The sequence below is a fragment of the Crassostrea angulata genome, chromosome 7 (genome assembly GCF_025612915.1).
Source record: "Crassostrea angulata isolate pt1a10 chromosome 7, ASM2561291v2, whole genome shotgun sequence".
In the NCBI taxonomy this organism is placed as follows: Eukaryota; Metazoa; Mollusca; class Bivalvia; order Ostreida; family Ostreidae; genus Magallana; species Magallana angulata.
In genome coordinates this window covers 35275259-35298636 of record NC_069117.1, presented here as the reverse complement: position 1 = coordinate 35298636, position 23378 = coordinate 35275259, and the positions used below count along the sequence as shown (strand labels likewise).

General features: G+C 32.8%; 2 protein-coding genes across 3 annotated transcripts in view; one reads left to right on the top strand and one right to left on the bottom strand.

Moving 5' to 3' along the window:
* Positions 1-379: 379 nt before the first annotated feature.
* LOC128191714 (TLC domain-containing protein 5-like) lies at positions 380-22688 on the top strand. Of its 2 annotated transcripts, XM_052863933.1 has the most exons (5): positions 489-522; positions 3495-3547; positions 4824-5055; positions 16127-16222; positions 21547-22688. In XM_052863933.1, exons 3-5 carry the CDS (start codon positions 4860-4862, stop codon positions 22113-22115), a joined length of 861 nt encoding a protein of 286 aa, XP_052719893.1. In that variant the 5' UTR covers positions 489-522; positions 3495-3547; positions 4824-4859; the 3' UTR covers positions 22116-22688. The 2 variants fall into 2 exon arrangements, with proteins under 2 accessions (XP_052719892.1, XP_052719893.1); XM_052863932.1 differs by lacking the exon at positions 3495-3547 and having other exon boundaries at positions 380-522.
* LOC128191713 (11-beta-hydroxysteroid dehydrogenase type 2-like) overlaps positions 3555-23378 on the bottom strand; it is a 111885-nt gene continuing 92061 nt past the window's right edge. The window contains exon 7 of the mRNA XM_052863931.1: positions 3555-4393. Coding sequence (XP_052719891.1) covers positions 4275-4393 — 119 coding nt within the window. The 3' untranslated portion in view covers positions 3555-4274. The remainder of the gene's footprint in view (positions 4394-23378) is intronic.

Below are 23378 nucleotides of genomic sequence, written 5' to 3'. Positions count from 1 at the left end.
AAAGGATATATATGGTCTTCGGTGGTTATCGTCTCATAATAAACATGATAAACTGCTCCTAATTAAACCCCCATTGACACCCGTGACACGCGTTTGAGACTCAAAAGGAGTGTGCCGCATCCTCTTGTTTGTTTATCTATTAGCACTTAATCGTCGTCATTTTCATAATTTAACTTTTTTTTTGGCTTAACAATTAGCACTAAATGGTCTCGTATTTTTTAATAATTCAACTTCTTTTATATATATCATATAATTTATATTCAATAAAATAAAAATGACATGAAAATCATTGAAATTTTATTTTAATTCTGCTTGAGCCGAGATGTCTTTTGCTTGAGCCGGGGTGTCTCAAAATTTGGGCCGACCCGTCTTGGCCGAGGAGTCCTGGGGCCGAGGTGTCCTGGGGCCGAGGTGTCTGACATTCTCCTAACGTTACCCATTTTACCAACTTTCCGTTCTAAGTGCCAAGGTAAACATGAAACAAACAAAGCTCACAAGACTCTCCATGGTGTAACGTTAAAGGTGAGCCATTGTTTATAGACCTGCATATGATAATTATTATGTAAACGGTGTGTAAACCATTGGACTGAGCGCAGAAATTAACACAGTGCAGTTTGATTTTTGTAAAACGAAACGCACACAGAATCCGCCTGGTCATCAGCCAATGTGAACTAAACGTCGCGTGCTCAGTCTACATTATTAAAATTATATAATAATTATTATAACTAATAAGTAAAATTAAATTCTTGTATAAAACATTATTATTGTATTAATATACAGTTACATGTTCCATTTCCGTATATATCTCATTTAGAGATCAAAGGATTGTGTTATGTAAATTCTTTAAAGATAGAATAGGTGATAAACATCTGCTAAGCTTCTGAATGAGCCAATTAAAGTCTCAAATTCTTTAATTGTTTAAAAACACGGTTATCAACAATGTACGGCAATAAAATCTTGCAATTAACGTATACCAATTACGTCATTTTTGATGAAGGAAAAACATATTATATACGAATAATTAATAAAAGTTAACAAGTTTTTAAGTTAAAAGTAAATGAAATAACTTATAATATTGTTTATTTATAAATAAGGAGCGAACGAGGTTAAAGGCGAACGATTATTTGGGCGAACGATAATTAGAGCGAAGGGACCTAGAGCGAACTGACTAAGGCGAACATGTGGATAGGGCGAACGCACCCGATACCCTGTGGTACATACGGGAAATTCGGGTAATTCCGGACAGTAATTAGGTCATCGCTAATTCACAAAGATTTTTCACTATAAATTCATTAGTTACTATTTATTTTTCATAAAGGGTACCTGCAGTGCCAGTCAATTTTTGATAATGGAGATCTATGTGTGTATAAAAACATCATCCTGAAAATTTTACAGCGATCGCAGAAGTAATTTTCGAGATAATTGGGGAAAACCCGATTTCACACCTGAACGAGTTTTGAATCAAGCCGATTTGGCGCGAGATGAACTGTGACGTCACAATGTCAATGCCGCTGTATGAGAAACAGGAATATCGTATGAAAACTGTTCGTTTTATTGCATTGTTTTATCGATATATGAACATTTTTTTCTTTTGTTTTATTTCCTAATCAACCATGGATGACTAAATGTACTGTTGTTTGAGGTTAAACCTGTATTTTATCGAACAAATATGCCGAATTCAGAAAAATTTTTTGCTTCACGAATTTAGTCATGTGTAACACATTGCACAGCATATGTAGCAAAATGACAATTATAATAATCAAAGCACTATTGTTAAAAGAAACATATTTTGTTAATATTGTCATTCTTTCGAATGATTTTTTTCTTGACATTAACTGATCAATAATATTCATTTGATAAAAAAAAAATTGCACATTACAGGCACGTACCATCGTTTTTGAAAGTGGGGGGGCCAGGCTCAGTCAATAAATTTTGACAAGCAAAAAAAAAAATTTAAAAAAATGGAAATTAGGTTTTTCCCAAAATCTTCAAAATCCTCATCAGTGGGGGTAGGGGGGGGGGGGGGGGGGGGGGGGGGTGGGGTCGGGGGGCTGGCGTAGTGTAAAACTTCAATTCCAATCCTAATTTCCATATTAATTTTTTACATCCTCCAAAAAAAAGTGGGGGGGGGGGGGGGGGGGGCAACTCCTTCATAACTCTATTTTTTATATGTAAATTTTAAAAAAATTAGTGGCTGCAAGAAAAAGTGTGTGGGGGGGGGGGGCTGCCTGCCCCCCCCCCCCCCCCCCCCCCCCCCCCCCCCCGATTCTACGTGCCTGCATCATGTAAAAAAAAAAAAAAATAAATATGAAAAATAAATGAAATAATAATAAATGCATAATCATACCAATAACATCCTGAAAAAATTAATTAGCTCAACAACAAAAACTTATCATTATCTGTTATAAAAAAAAATTTCACAATTTTGCCAAAAATATGTCACAAAAATCCAAATATGTAAAACAAAAAAAAGTAGCCCCAAGAATATTTCTAAATTTTAACATAATAATAATCAATACATGTGTAATAAAAATTGAGCATTAAAAAAATTATCGATGGTGAAATTAAAAAAAAAATAAATATTTGAATAAAATACTTGGAGTTTTAAAAGTTACCTCCCTTTGAAAAGTTAAAACAGTGCTGAATAACAGCTAAAATGATTTTCGACATCTTGTAACCCTTGGTTTACAATCAATTGACTCTTTTAATAATGCTTCAATACCGTCATATCCATTTCTTTCATAAGACAATTTCAGTATGATGTAAGAGTTACAGAACATTAAAGTGAAAATCTTTTTTGTGTAGAGATAAAAACGCTTTTAAATGGCAGCCACCCCCCAACCTCGTTAAACAAAGGAATATACAAGTGTAAGAGGGTGGGAAATCATTACACGGCCACAATCCTATCAGATTAACCGAAAATGATTATCAGGACAAAATATAAAGGGATATATAAGAAATGGTTCAATGTTTTTATATAATATCAGATTAACCGAATTATTCAATTAATTGCTATCAGATTAAGTGGAACCCTCTGTATGATATAATATTTTTCTCATGTGTAACGTAATTAAGGGTTTTTAGGGGTCATAATATCAAAACTTTGATCACCTATATCTCTTAAAGGAAAATATTTTGATAAGCAGTATAGAAGAAAAGAGGCTCAAAATGATTTATTGAACAATATTTAGGCATCAAAATTTCGTAAAACGGTCCCATAGAGAGTGAGATCAGGGATCAGCCCCTAAAAAATTCTATCTCAGATATCTTAAAAAAACAGTAACGAATGTCTAAACACTTGATAAACAAAATTTGTTTAGTTTTAAATTCCCTTTCATTTCCCTAAGTTCCTTTAGTCCCTAAAATTGGGGACCAAGAGGGGTCCAAATCTATTCTAAATATCTTGGGAATGATCAAAATTTCTGATAAAAATTTGTCTGTTGTCGTTGGTGTTGTAGTTGTAAACTTTTCACATTTTTCATCTTTTTCTCCAGAACCACTTGGCAGATTTCAACCAAACTTGGCACAAAGCATCACCCCCACACAGGTTGTGCAGATTAATGTTTGATCAAACCATGATTCCCTAGAGAAAAGTAGGGGAGGGAAGAAATAGAGAAAAATCTTCTTACAAGTTTTAAAACAACAAAAGGGACCTGGTATTTACCATAAGAATATGTGGCTTAAAATCGGCAGATTTTTTACATTTCTTGAGCAAGATCTACTGTTCTTAGTTGTCAAGATATTTTGATTTTGAGACTACCATGCTGATTTGAGTTAAGGCTTTTGTCGCTCAGGTGAGCAATGTGGTCCCTGGGCCTGTTGTTACTTAATTTTTTCAACCAACTCAGTAAGCAACCCTCATAAAATATCTGAGTTGAATACAGCCTACTCCGGATATATTGAAATCCAGGGGACCATGCAAATTATTTCAATATATCCGTATTTCAATATAAGCGAAATTGACTGACGTGAAGCCGCCATTTTTGAAAGTTCAATCCCGATGTAAGCATAGAAAACCAAACCCGAACAAATTATTTGGTTCAAAATTGACTACATGGAACATTAGTCCTTGAAAGTTTGATTAAAATTCTATCCGAAAGTTTTGTTAGCTCCATTTTGTTACTATCTTAAACCTCATCATAATCTCGGATCGCGTTCTTTTACGATTTAGAAAAACGTTAGAGAAACATCACCAGACTCAAAAGCTTCAAATATTGCTGAACGCTGCTTGTATATCATCGTAAGTGTACCCGCGATAATCTCAAAATCCTTAGCTATTTCGAATTTAGGCTTTGTCCTTTCATCAATAGCCATAACTGGTCTGTATTTAGCGTCCGGAGATAAGGTATTTCTTTTCCGTGGAGTTGCCATGTTACGTCTAGCCTCAATACATCTGTATTCGTAAAAAAAAAAATTAAACAGTGAATAAATTTTACTTTTTAATAGAAGTATAAAAACACACGTGAAGAGAACTTATCAATTCACACGTTTGTATATATCAACCGGTCAGTCTGGCATAATTACTGTCACCAACCGTGACGGCAGCCGCCAGGGAGTACTTCAATATAACCGTTGTAAAAATAACTAATTATTACCTTTGTGGACCGATCAGTGGCTTCAATATAAGCAATATTTCAAAATAACCGATTTCATTATATCCGTGAAATCAATGCAAAGAATATGAGAGGCAAAAACTGGGGATTTATTTCTATTTCAAAATAAGCGGAATTTCAAAATAAGCGAGTTCAATATAAGTGGAGTAAGCTGTATCTACCATAATCTTTATGTAAATAATACTGTACCCTTGATTTTACTATTTACAGGTCACTTGATACCTAGATTACGTATCAGTTATAGATATGGAAAATTCCATGGCCAGTGTTGGTGTATTCTCTTTCCTTTGGTGTAGCTTATATTTTGGCCTGTGTTTGTTGAAACCACAACGAAGCAATGAGTGGCACTGTCGAACAGTAACTGCAATACATGCTGTAGTTGTATGTTTACTGTCCCTGTGGTGTGCATTTATACAAGGACCATGGCCTTTCACAAATGCAGGTACTGGTATTTGAGTATTTAGGTCACCTGAGTCACTCAGGTGAATCATTGCAATTGGTCTTCGTCCGTCGACGTGCGTTAACAATTTTACATTTTTAACTTCTTTTTGAAAACTACAAGGCCAATTGTTACATTTTTAGTGTGAAGCATCTCTATGATAGAAGAATCAAAATTGTGAAATTCATGGCTCTACCACCCGGGGGTGGCATGGGTTGGACCAAATATGCAAAAAAAAGCCAAATTTTCAAAAACCTTCTTCTCCACTCCCACACCTGAGGAAAAAACTTAATGCATGATTATGATGTCCATGAAACCCTCTACCAAAATTATGAAATTCATGGCCCCTGGATCAGGGGTTCAGGCTGTAGGGTGGGGCCAATATGGCCATATAGTAAAATTGTATTCAATCTTAGAAAATCTTTTTCTCCACTCTCACACTTGTGAGGAAAAAAATGATTGCATAGAAATGATGTTCATGAAGTCTTCTACCTAAATTTTGAAATTTGTTACCCATGGGACAGGGCTTTAGGCCCTAGGGTGGGGCCAATATGGCCATTTGGTGAAAATGTATTAAATCGTAGAAAATCTTCCTCTTTCCTCCCATGCATGTAGGAAAAAACTGAATGCATGGTTATGATGGCCACGAACTCCTTTACCTAAATTGTGAAATTCATGGCCCCTGGGTCAGGGGTTAATGCTGTAGGGGAGGGGGGGAGCTATATTGCCATATAGTGTTAATGCATATAATGTTTCAAAATCTTCTTTTCTACTCTCACACATTTGTAAGAAAAACTGACTTCATAATTATATTAATATATATCAAAATGATAAATTTCATGTCCCCCAAGGTAGAGGTTCTGACTCTAGGGCGGGGCAAAAATGGTCATATAGTGTTAATGCATTTTATGTTTTAAAAAATATTTTTTATGTTTAAAAAAATCATCTTCTTTACTATATATTTTATGATATATTGGTTTCACCCTGTCGGTCTGTCTGTCTGTCCGTCTTTCTGTAGACGCAACTTTGCCCCCCCCCCATAGAATATTTTACTACTACATGGAACAGTTTGAAAATTTGTACATATGTTGAACACCATCTAAAGATGTGCACCTGCAATTTTTTTTAAGATCAGACAAAATTTAATGAATTCATTTGTCCGAAGGGAGCCATTATCTGAGCCATGGTTCAGATGGAGCATGTGTTTAGGGAAAATTGATAATCTGTAAAATGGGTGATTTGGGGCTATTTTAAAACGGTTTCATGCATGTAAATCAAAAGTTTCTACCCTTATTAGGAAATAAATGATATCATTATTAATAAAGAAGTTAACTATTTTTAGAAGTTGTTTAAATTTATTAGTCAAGTAAATTGATGAAGTGACCATATAGGGCATTAATTTAAATAAAATTCAAAATTACTGATATGATTGTAGTGTTTTGGCAATTTTAAAATTGTTTGTAATATTAAATTTTCTTTTTTAACATATTTTTACATAGTATGGTAATGTTTTGGGAGTTTATTAAATTTAACAAGCTCATCAAAAAACTCTCTGATATGGAGTTCTATTGTTCCATAGGAGAAAGTGAGGAAAATTTGAAACTGCTAATTGCATCTGTCAAGACTTTTATTAGAAAGATATTGAAAGTTTTATCAACAGAAGAGCCTTGCTTGGCTACCGGTATTTCCATTTAAGCTGCAAAGGGAGGGGTTATTGTCATTTTGTTGGTTTTTCTTTAAAACAGTTAAGGATCAGGCCGACTTTAGTTTGCATTGCGCATGTTTTTGCGCATTCTAATATAATACAGATGATTTATACTTCTTAGGAATTTTTTTCGATATCATTTATAAAATTGAACACAATAAACAAAATACAGATAAAGATATTTAGATTTTTAAAGGAATTTTTTATTTTTAACACGATTTTTACGTTGTGCGGTAAGGGAGCATTGCTATTGCGCTTTTATGACGTTATGATAAAATGAAGCTTTGTAGGAGTACGTTATAAGAAATAACATAAAAGAAAAAGTAAAAATTGTACGCTTTTGAAATTTTATATACAGAATGATGCTATCCTCGAGGACATTTTCCTCGTTTTTGGAATGAATCCATTATTATACCAATCATCATTCGTGATTATCCAAATATATAGCAAAATTTGGTGCATTTTAATATTTTGAGATGGCCCCCACTAAAAACCAGACGGTAGAATTTTGTGTTTTTTACATATAAGGTAGGAAATTATATTAGGCCTAACAAAAAAAATGGTTTGTTTCCACTTTCATGCTGAAAAAAAGTAGGGTCGGTCGGTTGGAAATTTTTTTTTTTTTCAAATATTTTTTTTCCCTTTAATATTGCAGTATCCATACATGCCGGTTAGATACTGACACTGCTGAATGGTATAAAATGAGAAATACTTTAATATCATTCCTGACTAGAAAGGTGGTCTTAAGAAAACACATAAATGATATTATATATATGATACTTCCTCTGCCAACGATGAGAGCATTATTAAAATCTACAACAGATGGAAACATACAGCCATTTTGAAACAAAACGTTTGAGTTACACTGAATTGAGAAGAGTAACTGCTTCAAGCGTTTTTGTGACCAAAATTTTGAGTAATTTTTTTTCCAAATCGGATAAAATCGAAAATAAACGATTTTCCATCAAAAATCCTTTAAAAAAGTTTTGAGTCGGGGGGGTAAAAGCTAGGGTCGGTCGGGAAAGCGGAAACAAACACTTTTTATGGCTTACGGCCATCTAGTTGCCGGATAATCTTTACGGCAAAGAGTTCAGTTATCTGAACATGCGCGACAAAAAATAGTTCTATTCGAATGTTGCAAAGTTAACTGTTTGTTGTTCATAATAAATATCTTTAAGCAAGACTATATTTTCCAATTGTTATTATCACTTATGTTATTGTAACCAATAAAAAAAAATGAATTGACTTTATTTAAATAAACTCGAAATCTAACGCGAATGAATATTTACTGCAGTGTTTTCCCTAAGCCAGTTTTTGCGTAGAGGTATAGGCCCCCGCCATGCTTTCTGCTATGCGTACTTGCATGTATTATAAGCAAAAAATCTTTTCCCAATTATTTCAGATCCTAACAGTGATAAGTAAATGTAAAGTAGTCGTTATTTCGTTCAATGTTCATGAAAACGTTTGCATCCGTAGAGAGCGTCGCTAACTTCGATTGACATCGATCTCAGCAAGGGGGAAAGTGTTTAACGGTTAAAGAACTGAACTTATGATTGAGATATATTGAAACTGGGATTATAAATCGGTAATAAATGCATAAATAGAGGGGTAATTACTGCTTGTTTTAATATAATGTGCCTTCTTCGACACCTCCGCCATTATCGAATGTTGGGGATTTTCCAAGATCTAAAAATAGCACAATGTTCCCTCGATGGAGTTACCTTGCTTGTGCTATGATTGAACTGTTTATTTGTCGTAAAAATATTGGAAACTTCAGACCAAATGTACTCAAATAAGAAAACAATATACAGTTAAGCTTGATTGCAAGTCATATACGGAAGCGATATCAAATTACTATAACATAGAGACATCATATAGAATGCCTCTGAAAATGACTTTGTACACAAGACTGACTGCAAAGTTTTAGTGCAGTAATTAATTTTAATTAAATTTGGTGCCAGAACAAGTTTGCCGTAATTGCATAGTTCTGCCTTTTTCTTGCCCCCCCCCCCCCCCCCCCCCCCCCCCCCCAAAGAGTTTATCTCTGTACAAAGGGAAAAAATAAAACAGAAGATGTTAGAACTGCCTTGTGAATCTATATTCTTATAAAAGCTTATGACGGTCAGCCTCTTAAAAAAGTAGAAAAAAACCAGAAAAATATGAATAAATATATATTTATGAAATACAAATAAAATGAAATAATACTTGTTGGTTTAGATTTCATGAGAATTCATTAATTATAGTACATAACATGCAGTACATTTCATCATTTGGTTATATTATTTTTACGCGCAGTGATTTCGCGCTGACTGTGGCGCTGTTACGTTGCACTGTGCACCAACTCTCGCACAAGTTCATAGTGCGTAGGAATACATTGAGGTATACTGATATTTGAGAGCATGATGGTTTTAAGTGTTTTTGTGTCCGATATACATGTAGCTGAATGAATTTACAGTTAATGTACTTCAGTTGTTGGATAAAAGAAAGAAACAAATTGTCTCATATTGGAGTTTGAGTCTGACATCATCATTATTATTTTATGCAGTCTATGATTTTCCTTAAAGCAATGGTGGTTTCAGACAACTGATAAAAGAGGCCTCTAGATTTCAATCCTGTCTGTTTCGGTCACTAGGGTTCGACCAATCAACAAATGGGGCATGTTGATATTGGTCCTGTTAGTTTCTATAGATCTATGAATTAGATGTAGCTAGTTACTTTCTATAAAGCTATAAATAAACTAAAGTTTCCATAAGAAATAGAGGGAATCATACTCGATCCATGTAAATATAGTCATATCAAACCCGTAAGCCATTATGGCCCTTCAGGCCTTTGATTTATTTTAGGCCTTACTATTAAATCATATATAACAATTTGAGAAAAAAAGCTATTGTAGTATTTTTTTAAAAACTGCTTTGATGTGCGGAAAATGACAGTTCCCTATATATTCCTATAATAAATGTACCTCTATTTTGAGATGGCCCCTAAAAAGAACCAGACGGTCGATTTTCATGAACCTTCGCAAATGAACTAGAGTTGGTTTAAATTACATATGGTTAAAAAATAAAGAGTTATGCTATTGTAGTTTTTCCGCAAAAAAACCCAAATCGGCCTCCTTGAATAAAAAAAAATATCATCAGATATGTAAATTTGTAAATGTATTACTGTTATACTTATGTATTTACAGTGAAATTCTGACAATTTTGAATTTTTCTTTATTAACTAATTTTTTTCTTACAATTCTAGAATTTTGTTTTTTTTGATTTGTTTGTTTCCAAACTTTTATTATTCAATTCAATTATTTGTCCCATTTGAAATAATCCTTGCAGGGGTATTAGTCCCATTAGGACAGTTCTAGTTTCTGCTGATACTGACTAAAAACTGACTGCTTACAAAGAAAGAAAATAAAGCCGTCTCAAAATTTAAAATTTCAGGTCTCCCAATGTAGGGTGGGGCAAAAATACTCATAAAGTGTATAGAGTAGGGATTCTTAATGCAGGGGTGGCCAAAATGGTCATTTAGTGTTAATGTATATAGAATGTTTAAAAAACGTCTACTGACACAGAATAAAAACTGACTGCATATTTACTGCATATTTAGAGAGAAAAAAAAACTTTGAGCTGTCATCTTTAGTAATTTTGAAGCTGTGTATCAAAGTTGAGATATTGAGACAGTTAATGGAGTTATCTTCCCTTGCTTCCTCATAATAGAGTTATCTTCCCTTGCTTGTTCATTATGAAGTTATTTATCATCAAATATAATGTAATTAAGAAGTTTTATGATCAAAAGAGTTATGCGAGAATTTTTATCATTGGAAACAAAAACAGTTTTTTGAAATTTTTAAATAAACAAATAGACTCATGAATAGTAAAGTAGTAATAAGCTAACCAAAATCACTGATAAAATCACTGATAAACAATACATGTAAAATGATTTTAATATAAGGACCTGATTGTGATAATGTGACTTTGTATTTTGAATATAACACATAAATTATCAATTGATTTTAAACTGATTATTTTTTGTTTAAATGCCCACAGGGAGAGTTTGTGTCTGCCCCTGGACATTGGGGATGGGAGGTTGTGTTAAATAAAACATGAAACTAGACACCTTGTTATGGTTTATCTATGAAAACATTTAAGCATTGAAATCTTATTTTTGGATGTCGTGAGTCCTATGACCCACCAAGTGGTGCAGAGAAATTGAATACCGGGCGTATAAAAGCATTATTTATATTTTCATACTGATATATATTTGTGTGATATATTGTATATCGCTGCTATAAAGCCATTATTTACACTCTTTGTCAGGGATATGAAACGTACATGAAACAGCCATATTAACATGTTATTTAGTTAGCTTCCGTGACAAAAAAATAAAGTGCAGTGCCAGAAACTTTGTGGAGAAAATTCTTCTTTTATTAAGGATAGATATATATTAATGACTGTTTTTCAAAAGTTCATATCAAATTGGTTATGTAAGATTAAAAGTTTCATTTAATCTTACAAAAATAAATATTCTCAAAACAGGTGGAGAGGTTTATATTTGAGCTCATGGCATGAACTAGTATAGTGTATTCGTAGAAAATTGAACATTGCAGATTTCCAATGCAAAGATAAGGGGAAATATACACTGAGTGTAAATATATACACTTAAAACCTATCTTGAAAGTAATCAAATGTGGGGAAATTATTTTCTATCAGAGCCATGTACCTTTTCAATATTAGGTCATGCACTCTATTATGTTTTTTATTTTTTTCTTACTAAAATTATAGATTTCATAGTCTTTTTTGAAAGATTTTAGGCAAGAAGGTGGTCGTCATTACAATAATGTAATTTTTAGCTCACCTGAGCTGAAAGCTCAAGTGAGCTATTCTGATCACTTTTTGTCCGTCGTCCGTCCGTCTGTCCGTCTGTCTGTCCGTCTGTAAACTTTTTACATTTTGAACTTCTTCTCTAAAACCGCTTATCCAATTTCAACCAAATTTGGCACAAAGCATCCTTATGGGAGGGCGAATATAAATTGCAGAAATAAAAGTCCGATCTGTATTCAAAGCGGAGAAAACCTTGAAACTGTAGAAAAAGGGGGGGGGGTGCATTTTAAAAAATCTTCTTCTCAAGAACTACTGATTCCAATTCAGCGTAGTTAAGCATAAATTATCCTTATGGGAAGGAAAATATAAATTGCAAAAATTAAGGTCTAATTCTGTTTCAAATCTGAGTTATTACGAAAATAATAATAAAGGAAAGGCGTGTTTCAATCAGTTTAATAGCTTCGGATTCGGCATCCGGTAAAATGGGTAGACAAGACTTGGCCTGGGCAAAACAAAAGATTGGCAGTTATTAATCTGCCAATCTCATTAAAATTTCAGGATATTTGATGGACCAGTATATTTGTATTTGCTGTAAATATTGCTGCAAAATAATGCGTATTTGGAATTGACGATTGCCGATCTGCCCCGGCTTTTTTTTTGCCACGGCCCGGGTTTGCGTACCCATTTTACCAAGACTCGTATTCCATATATCTAAAACGAGGTTCTTTGTTTAAAGCAGCCATGGCATTATACGAAAAAGGGTCGATCTGACTATGATGAATTTGCTTGTTGTGCAACAGTTTGCGAATGAAGGGAAATTTTTGAAACATGCAAAATATATTGGTGCCGATTTTGTGAAGTAAATTGAGGCCAAATATTTCAATGCGTTGACAGTTTTCACACATGACGTTGGTGTTAGCTTGTTCTGATTTTCGTTTCGTTTTCATTATTTATGCTTTGTAACCTGGGAACTATCGTCTGTATTTCGTGATTTTTACGTATCAAATCAAACAGAGACTTCGGTAAATCAAACATTTAACTGTTTACCTGCGCAAATTAAGCAAAATCTGATGTATCAAAAAAGTACTGAAATACAATTCATTATATCGGCAGGCCCTAATTCGGCATTATATTTTGCGTAATGGTAGATTAATGCAATAGGTTTTGTTGAGATGCTCGGCATTTTCTCGAGTTTATTCAGTTTAAATAGAGTTTGATATTGCTGTCGGAAATATGTAGGTATATACATGTACATGTATATATATGATTCATTTCGAAATAATAAATTGTGTTCTTTATTTGTTATAATGCATGTTTCTTGTGTTTTAATTGTTTACAATTTCTATTTACTAACCATATTTGAGTGTTAAGCTTCGAATTATAAGCAAGATACAGAGATTTGCTCACAATTCTATGTTTGTACACAGATCTTAAAAACTAAAGATTAAAAAAGTAAAAAAATTGTCAATATTTATTAAGAAAATTTTCAAAGTCTCTTCTTCCAGAAGCCAACTTTAACAACTTATTGTATTGTAAACTTAACCTTTTTTAGCTCACCTGAGCCAAAGTCTTCTTCTCAAAAACTATTAGGCCAGGAAAGCTCAAATTTGTGTGGAAGCATCCTCAGATAGTGTAGATTTAAGTTTGTTCAAATCATGGTCCCCGGGGGTTGGGTGGGGCCACAATAGGGGGATCATGTTTTACATAAGAATATATAGAGAAAATCTTCAAAAATCTTCTCAAAAACTATTAGGCCAGAAAAGCTCAAATTGAAATGGAAGCATCCTCAGGTAGTGTAAATTCAAGTGTGTTCTAATCATGATCCCCGGGGGTAGGGTGGGGCCACAATTGGGAGATCAAGTTTTACATAGGAATATATAGAGAAAATCTTTAAAAATCTTCTTCTCAAAAACTATTAGGCCAGGAAAGCTCAAATTAAAATGGAAGCATCATCAGGTAGTGTAGATTCAAGTTTGTTCAAATCATAGTTCCCATGGGTAGGGTGGGGCCACAATTGGGAGATCAAGTTTTACATTGGAATATATAGAGAAAATCTTTAAAAATCTTCTTCTCAAAAACTATTAGGCCAGGAAAGCTCAAATTAAAATGGAAGCATCCCCAGGAAGTGTAGATTCAAGTTTGTTCAAATCATAGTTCCCATGGGTAGGGTGGGGCCACAATTGGGGGATCAAGTTTTACATAGGAATATATTGAGAAAATCTTTAAAAATCTTCTTCTCAAAAACTATTAGGCCAGGAAAGCTCAAATTTGAGTGGAAGCATCCTCAGATAGTATAGATTCAAGTTTGTTCAAATCATGGTCCCCGGGGGGTAGGGTGGGGCCACAATTGGGGGATCAAGTTTTATATAGGAATACCTTTTAAAAATTTTCTTCTCAAAAATATTTGGCCAAGAAATCTCAAATTGGCATGTAACCATCCTTAGGATGTGTAGATTCAAGTTTGTTCAAATCATGGTCCCTGGGGGTAGGGCGGGGTCACAATGGGGGATGAATTTTTATAGATAGAGAAAAACTTTAAAAGTCTTCTTCTCAAAACTATTAGGCAAGGAAAGCCCAAATTTGAGTGGAAGCATCCTCAGATCATATAGATTCAAGTTTGTTTAATTAATAGTCCAGTGGTAGGGTGAGGCCACAAAGGGGGATGAATTTTTACTTAGGAATATATAGAGAAAATCTTTAAAAATCTTCTTTTTAAAGAATTTTTGGCCAGAAAGGGTTTAAACTTGTGTAGAGGCATCCTCGGGTAGTGTAAATTCAAGTTTGCAAAATCACAGTCCCTAGTGGTAGGGCGGGACCGTGATGGCGGTTTGAATGTTTACAATGGAATATAAAGAGAAAATCTTTAAAACTATTCTGGGAAAGTGTTCGGTTCAAAACTCAGTACTTAGTGTGAAAGCAAAGGATATGCAGATTTAAGTCTGGTGAAACCATGATTCCCTGGGGGGGGGGGGGGGGATATAGGAATAGAGAAAAATCTTCTTACAGGTACAACAACAAAAGGGGCTTGGTATTTACTAAAAAATAAGAGGTTGATAAAAATTGGCAGATTTTCAATTTTTTTTTTGCAAGATCTACTGTACTCAGTTGTCAAGATATTTTGATACTGTAATGCTAATTTGATCAGAATTAAGGCAATTGTTGCTCAGGTGAGCGATGTGGCCCCTGGGCCTCTTGTTCTACTGCAGAACAAAATCTAATTAAAAGCATATATGAGACTCCTGGACAAGTTTGTGTATATATAGACTATGGTACTCGGGTAACTGTTAAAGCCTATAATTTTGGTTTGTTTCTTCATATTACAAAACAAGTGTTGACTGTGTTTTTGGGCAACATTGATTATATTAGCCCTCCAAGGGACGAAATATTGCCCGATGCAAAGCGGTATTGAAATAGTGTTATATGATAATGTACCACTATTATAACATTGTTTCATATATGATATTGTTTGATATGATATTGCACTATATAATATATAATTTAATCACATGATATTGTATCATATGATACTTTATGATAAGAGACATTGTTGTATCATCTTATATTGTATCATATGATACAATATATTATGTATCATAAATGATACAATATCATACAAAACAAAATCATATGAAACAATATGATCATTTATATCATTGTATCATATCATACAATATGATTACATATTTTACAATATGGTGATGTATTATGTGATATGATAGTGTATCATATGATACTTTATAATATTTATTATGATATTGTTTTTCATGATGAAATACATAATATATAACACAATACAATACAATATTATTTTTTCTAATTCATTATCATATCCTGATACCATGTCACATGTAACAATAGCATATTGTTTCATTACACATTATAGTATTATATTGTGTTATATGATATATCATATGACACAATATTGTATTGTATCATAGGATGCAGTATCATATCTTCTATTGCTATATTGATGAAAATTGTATAGAACAATACCGTGTAAAATTAACATTTGATTATCAAACAATTTTTAATATATGATAGTGTCAAACCACACTACAGTACCCATGAATATCCAAGGTCATTAACTATGATTTTCATTTAAGATGATAATGGTAGTCTCATAAAGGTGATGCTCTGTCTCGGTGAGCTTTATTATGTGCGACTACCTATGTTTTCATCGTGTTTACTAAAAAAAATTAAGCCCCGATAAACCCTATGAAACAAAGCTATTCTTGTGAAACATCATTAAAAGAATTAATATCTTAAATTTCATAAACTTGAAGGCACCTTTCATTTACTTGATCTTGACCTTAAATGGGCACTGTCACAAATTTTTTTCTTTAAATTTTTAATTTCTAATTCTAATGATTACAATGCGCAACTAACCAAGGTATTTTCATTATATTAAGCCAAACTTATCATGTTATGAGCAAGATAAAAAAATTGGCAGACCATCGGAAATACTGTATTTATGCATTGTAAATATTAAAAACTTATTTAAACTCCTTTGATTTATGTCAATAGTTTATTTTATACATTTTTTAAATTTCCTTTTTAGGTGGTCCAAGCACTCCACTTCAATCCTTAACAATCATGATTTGCTTAGGATATTTTATCTTTGATCTTTCCTGGTGTCTCTATTTTCAAACTGAAGGTAAGTAAAATAAGCATTTCAGAGTGTTTTAGTACAAAGCATTAATCAAAGTGCTGACATAAGTGGATGCATCAGGAATCATCATTTATTAGCTCACCAAGATGAAGTTGGCGTCCAGACCTGGTGAAAGTTTTTTGTGCAGGTCCTGAATCTAAGTTATTACTTGTCCTGTCTTCACCAGACATGGATGATACATCTAGACCTACATTTAGACCTAAAAGACTTGAATGTTTAATCTGGGCAATAAATTTCAAATGCTAGAGGAGGTTAAGGTGTTTGGAGCATGCTAAAAGTTTTGTGGCAGGGCTTTTTGATGGCTATATCCAAGTTACTACTGGTCCTATCATTACCAAACTTGGGTAGGTGGTGCATTTTGTGGCACTGATGTACTCCACAGCCTTGATTGATGAATCGGAGCCACAGGTTTTGGATGCTGTATGAGGTTAAGGTTTTTGGAGCTGGTTAAAGTTTTTAGAGCAGGTGCCCTCTGATGATTATATCTTCTTCTTTTTCTATAATTTATTTTTTTTGTTTTCATTTTCACAATCATATATGATTTCATAAAGAAGGTAATATATATTATAAGGTATATAAGAATTTTTTGGCATTCTCACTTTCACACTCTTTCTCTCCCTTACATACTACATTCTCTTCAGAGCAAACATAAAGGATATATATATACACACACGCATACACACACACACACACACACATATATAAATAGAACAGTTGTTTACCATGTTTAATATTATATCTCAAATATGTTTTTCCAATTTACCCAGAGTTTATTAAATTTTGTAATCTCACATGATTTGATAGCTATATATTTTCCAACTTTATATTTGAATGACAGATGATGTAACAATCCAACAATGTCAGGTTTTTTGTCTTGTTTTGAACAATTAAAAATGTATTGCTTGGAGTACAGAATTATAAAATTAACTACTTTGTTGTAACCACTGAATGGAAGTTCACCAAATAGTACATTTTTAATATTAAAGCCAACTCTATTTGAAGTTTTTCTATAAATATACATACTAAGATTATTCCATATACTAGGAAGTATTTCTGAACATGTCATAAATATGTGCTGAATTGTTTTTTACATTTTCCTCACAAAAAGCACATACATCATATGAAATAACATTAATCTTTTTCAAATAATAGTTTGTTGGAAGAATTCTGTGAAGAATTCTGTATTGTAGCCATTGTATTGAAGTATCAGTAGTTGTCTTAAAACAAACTTTAAATCAAAGGCCGAAACGGCCACAAAGGCATCGAGCTGACATTTTCTTTTATGTAGATTGATAAAATGATATCAATAATTTGAATTTTTGTACTAATAGTCGTATATCAAATAATACATATTAGAATAAAAAAAGTAAATGAATTATGTTTTGCATTCTTTAAAAACAAAAATCACTATATTTCCATATATAATAGGCTGTGATGTGTTTATAAAACACTCATCATGGTTACAAAAATCAAAGAAATTTCAAAGTTAAAAAAAAATTATATTTTCTTTCTGCTTTAAACAGTCTTTGAACAATTTTGAAGGGGAATACATTGATTACAGTGTGTCTCTAATTATAATATTAAAACATACTTTTTTTATTTCAATTCCCGTTTGAAACAAGATTATCTATGGTATGGTTGTTTACAAACAAATCCACAACACGTGCTATTTAAATGCTCGGCAAAACCGACTGCATAATCGTGTTTATTTATTGCAACAAAATCACTAGATACATTTATCGCTTACATTCATTTTGGGGGCCGTGCCCGATAACAAATAAATTTACATATCAAATTTTATTTCTATCGGGCACGGTCTCCAGTTAAAATGTAAGCGATAAACTAAAATAATATTTAGTGAATGTTTACACCTTTTGTATTCATCCGCCATTCTTGATTAGGCAAATTTATACTTATGCAAAGAGTTATCAATAACCAGGGAGGCAAAGTTGGATTTTTTGTACACAATGTAGTTGAATAAATGGAATAAAAATCTTGTAATACGTTTAATACTTTAAGGAACTTATTTTTTGTGCGCATTTAAAAGGCGGTGCAGTGCATGAATTTTTGGACGATTGCCAATCCAGACGATCGCTAGAAGGCTGCCGAGCATTAGCTCGACGCCTTAAAAAATCTTTCACAGAATCATTTATATCTAAGTGAAGTGTCTAGTTCAGTGTTCCATTTTTGAATTGCCTTGGGAACAACATCTTTACTTTTAATGAGTTGATACAAAACTTTGGAACATTTTTCATTCAACAGTATATATTCAAAATAAAAAGGAATAAATTGTGAAAATTTTTTACTCGCATCAGATCTATTAACTGACATGGTCTTGAAAAACTTAGATATTGCACTGATAACACTATTAAATTGTATGGTACAAATATTTGTCAAGCTAAATTGCTTTTCAAAATCATGTTGTGTTAAAAAAGTTCCATCATTATTAAAAAATTCACTAACTATTTTAACACCATGTTCATACCACAATTTGACATAAATTGTTTTATTACCAACACATATATTTGTATTGTACCAAACTGGCATAGAAAAGAATTTTTGCTTGAATACAGTAAAACTCGGTTATAGAGAAGTCCTGGGGACCAATGAATTTACTTCGTTATATCCGTAATTCGTTATATCCGTATAACGAATTCGTAATAATAACTATAGCGAATTCACTATATAAATATTTTCTTTCACCAGACTATAACTTTTGCTGATTGAGGCTTAAAATAAGATTTACATTAATTTGATACGTACCTTTTATAATCGGATTGTGAGTTGAAAAATTTATATAAAAAAAAATTCATTCAAACTATTATGCTAAATGGTAGTGAAAACTTTTCTAACTGTAAAGAAATTCGTTATAACATTGTTAAATTTCGTTATTATTTACCTCTATGTGACTCTAAATCAGTTCGCTATATCCGTAAATTCGTTATATCCGAATTCGTTATAACCGTGAAATTTTGCAAAGAGTTGTTAAGAATTTGATCGGGGACTCACAAATACTTCGCTATATCTGAGAATTCGCTATATCCGTGTTTGTACTAAACGAGTTTTACTGTATTATGTTATCCGAAGCTTGAAATATTGTTAAGTATGACTGGAATACATCTTTCCAGAAAACATTACTATGTTTCACAATATTATGCATATATTTGTCACCAAAATCAAGCATATTTTTTGTAACTTCATTGCCATGGATTTCAAAAAAGATGTCCATCCATGGTTTCTTATCTTTAAAAAGTCTCCTGATTATTATATCTTAGTTATTACTGGTCCTAACTTCCCTTAACTTGCATGGATGGTGCATCTTGTGATACTTATGTACTTGACAGGCTTGAATGCTGATTATGAGACACATATTTTGACTGCTGGATGAGGTTAATGATTTTAGCTCACTTGAGCTGAAAGCTGAAGTGAGCTTTTCTAATCAAAATTTGTCTGTTGTCATTGGCGTTGTCGTTGTTGTAAACTTTTTTGGCATTGTCGTTGTTGTAAACTTTTCACATTTTCATCTTCTCCAGAACCACTGGGCAGATTTCAACTAAACTTAGCACAAAGCATCACTGGGTGAAGGGGATTTAAGTTTGTTCAAATGAAGGGCCATGCCCTCTTTAAAGGGAAGATAATTTAGAATTATTGAAAAAATTTTGGTATTTTCTCAAAAACTATTAGGCCAGAAAAACTGTATCTTGTATGGAAGCATCCTCAGATAGTGTAGATTCGGTTTTGTGCAAATCATGGTCCCTTAGGGTAGGGCAGGGCCACAATAGGGGGGGGGGGATAAATTTTTATGAAGGAATATATAGAGAAAATCTTTAAAAGTCTTCTTCTTAAAAACCATTAGGCCAGGGAAGCCCAAAGAAAGTGAGCGCACTAGATTGTAAGTTTGCAGGAATCCTCGACACGAATCAATTGGGATTTAAATGTCTATAACCTCGAAAGGCTATGTACAGGTTTCAACAAAAATATATTATGTTGAGAGTCAAAGTACATGTCTATTCCGGTTATTAAAAAACTCACAAGCTTTCAAAAAATGGCAATGAGAGCTAAACCAATAACTAGTTGGAAATGTTAATGCAAACACATTTTAATGAAGTTATATTGTGTATATCCTAAAAAAGCTAGTAAAAAGAAAAGAAAATAGTGTTCATTCAGCAGATCTAGAAATCAATAACAACAAATTAAAATATACCGGCATATTATAATTCAACATCATGTTATAATAACAAACATTTAAAACAAAAAAGTTTAATTTTTTTTTAAAAAGACCACCAGTCGGATTTGAACCCAAAACACTGAATGTTTGTATTCACTAATCCAGGACGAAACCACTGAGCCATGCGAGACTTGTCAATATGCTCTATAAAGTACTGTTTGAAACAACATTGTCATATCAATGGACTTTGTTTTTTATCCTTCAAAAAATCATTTGAAAAAGTACATAATTAGTCACCTCTGGGTCATCTCTCCATCTTTTTTTAAAAAGCGACATTTTTAATGTTGAAATATGTTATCTTTACACGTTTCAAATTTGTGGAGAGAAGACCCAGAGACAACAAAACCATTTAAAAACAGTTGTAAATAAGTAGGATTTTGCATGAATTGCATCGTGTTGCTATATTAAGACCCATATTATGATAAAACCTTTTGCATTTCAAATATTTTTCCACTCATTCCACATCCAACAGAAACCAAATAACGGTTATAATTCGAAAAATATTCAAAATTAATTGATGAAATTTTCACTCTCCTTGTGCGCCCAGATTCCTGCCGAATGTACATTTTAAGCGCCCACTTTCTTTGGGTGGAAGCATCCTCAGAAAGTAAAGATTCAAGTTTATTAACCATAGTCCCTGGAGGTAGGGTGAGGCCACAGTGGGGGATGAATTTTTACATTAGGAATATATGGAGAAAATCTTTAAAAACTTCTTAAAAGCTGTTAGGCCAGGAAAGCTGAACATTTGAGTGGAAGCATCTTTAGATAGTATAGATTCAAGTTTGTTAATATCATAGTCCCCGGGGTAAGGGTGAGGCCACAGTGGGGGATGAATTTTTACATAGAAATATTTAGAGAAAATCTTTAAAAATCTTCTTTCCAACGGAAGACCCTAATAGTAATTAGGAGAAAAAAAACAGTGCAAAAACTATAAGGTCCCAATGGCCTCCTCTTTTAGAAAAGTTTAACTTTTAAAATTTGAAGTAACAAGAATTCGTGTTCAGATGAGCGATGTAGCCCATGGGCCGCTTGTGCATCGATTTGACTTTATATTGCTTTAATCTATCTGTTTTCTGTTAAGGTATGCCAATGCTTCTCCACCATTTATGCAGTATACTGGGAATGACTGTTGGAACCATCACTGGAAACTATGGAACTGAAATGATAGCTACTATATTTGGAAGTGAAATTACAAATCCATTATTACAGTTTCGCTGGTTTCTGAGAGAGAATGGAAACAATGAAACCATCTTAGGGGAGATTGTTGACCATGCATTTATGTTTTTATTTGGTTTCTTTCGAATTGGAATTGGATCGTATTTGCTTCTGAGATATTTTCAGCAAGATACAGATTTTTGGGGTCGTCTTGGTGGTGTTGTTATATACTGTATCAGCTGGATGTTTTGGATCAACATTATCATTTTTGCTGCTAAAAAATACAAAAAGATAAAATCTCATGAAAAAAACAATTCTAAAAACAACAACGACTCAATGATTGAAGATGATTTGGTCAAAGAAGGTGAAAAATCCTCTTATTGCAATTCCGAAAAACTTTATTATAATAAATCACAGAGACAGTTGAATGGAAGCTCAAATAAACATCAACTTCATTTACAAAGATTCATTACTTACAAATACAGTAGTCATTAAATTCAAAATGCAAATGATTCTATCTAATATATATGCTGAACTGGGCTTTTTGACTATTATTTTTTCCTATGTCGGCATTCTTTGTTGCCTTCATTTTCATGTTATTATCTTTTTCCAGAAATCGTAATGCATATTTCAACAAAATTTATACACGGCAAACCTTCGATGAAGGGCTTTAAAGTTCCTTCAAATAAAGGACCCTGGCTATAAGAAAAATTCAGGAAATGATGAAAATAGGGCAAGATTGTTTAAAATATAGGTCTTAATGAACCAAATAGCCAGTTAAAAAAAAATCCACATATCTTACGTAATAAATATTGGAGTTTACCATGACACTTTACTTTATGTAAAGGTAACGGGAAAATGTAATTATTGAAATCAAATTAGGATGAAACATTTTGGTGGTAATTCTTACTATACACCATGGGGGGTACAATTTGGGGAAATGTTTGTTATCTTTTTTTAAAATTTATATTGTTCAGTATTGTTTGTTGTTGCTTTTGCATAGCACTATTGCAGCGACAGCAAATTTCTGTTTATTGTAATTTGTGGAATAAAAAAATGGAAGTTCTGTTTCTAATTCATTCACCCAAAATCGGTCACACAGATTCAAGGGTGAAAGGGCTAGCCCCTTAAATGAGGGGCCAAGGCACTCGTGAACTCTATTACAAATAACTTAAAAACGATAAAGATTTTGTAATGCATTATAGAAGCAAAGTTGTTGATTGTACCAATATCTATTAGACAGCATCATTGCCACGCCCATTTATTATGTAATAAGGCACTCCAAGGGGTCAAAGTACTAAAACATTGAACAATATAACTAGAGAAGTAGAAATATTTTGTTAGACATCATAAAAGAGAAAATGTTTGAATTTATGATTTAAATCGATTCCACATATCAAAAAACGAATTTGTTTTCCCATTAAGGATCTAGAGGGATGGCCCCTAAAATATTCAATCATTAGTATCTCAAAAATGATCAACAATTTTAAATGAGTGTAAGAACAAAAAAATGTTTGTATTCTTAAACCTTTTCAAAGGAATCAAGAAAAAAGGGGCTGGCCCCTTAAAAATAGGGACCAAGGCACTCTTAAAATCTATTACAAATAACTTAAAAACGATAAAGATTTTGTAATGCATTATAGAAGCAAAGTTGTTAATCGTAACAATATCTATCAGAAAAGATCAATTGCACGCCCATTTATTACCAAATTAGGGACTACTAGGGGCCAAAGTACTTAAACTTTGACGCAATAAATC

What these genes read in the sequence shown, in the direction of transcription:
- LOC128191714 (XM_052863932.1), top strand. Translation starts at nt 4,860, where the DNA reads ATGGAAAATTCCATGGCCAGTGTTGGTGTATTCTCTTTCCTTTGGTGT. An exon ending in ATGGCCTTTCACAAATGCAG is followed by an intron (nt 5,056 to 16,126) that starts GTACTGGTATTT and finishes TTTCCTTTTTAG; the next exon opens with GTGGTCCAAGCACTCCACTT. An exon ending in TCTCTATTTTCAAACTGAAG is followed by an intron (nt 16,223 to 21,546) that starts GTAAGTAAAATA and finishes TTTTCTGTTAAG; the next exon opens with GTATGCCAATGCTTCTCCAC.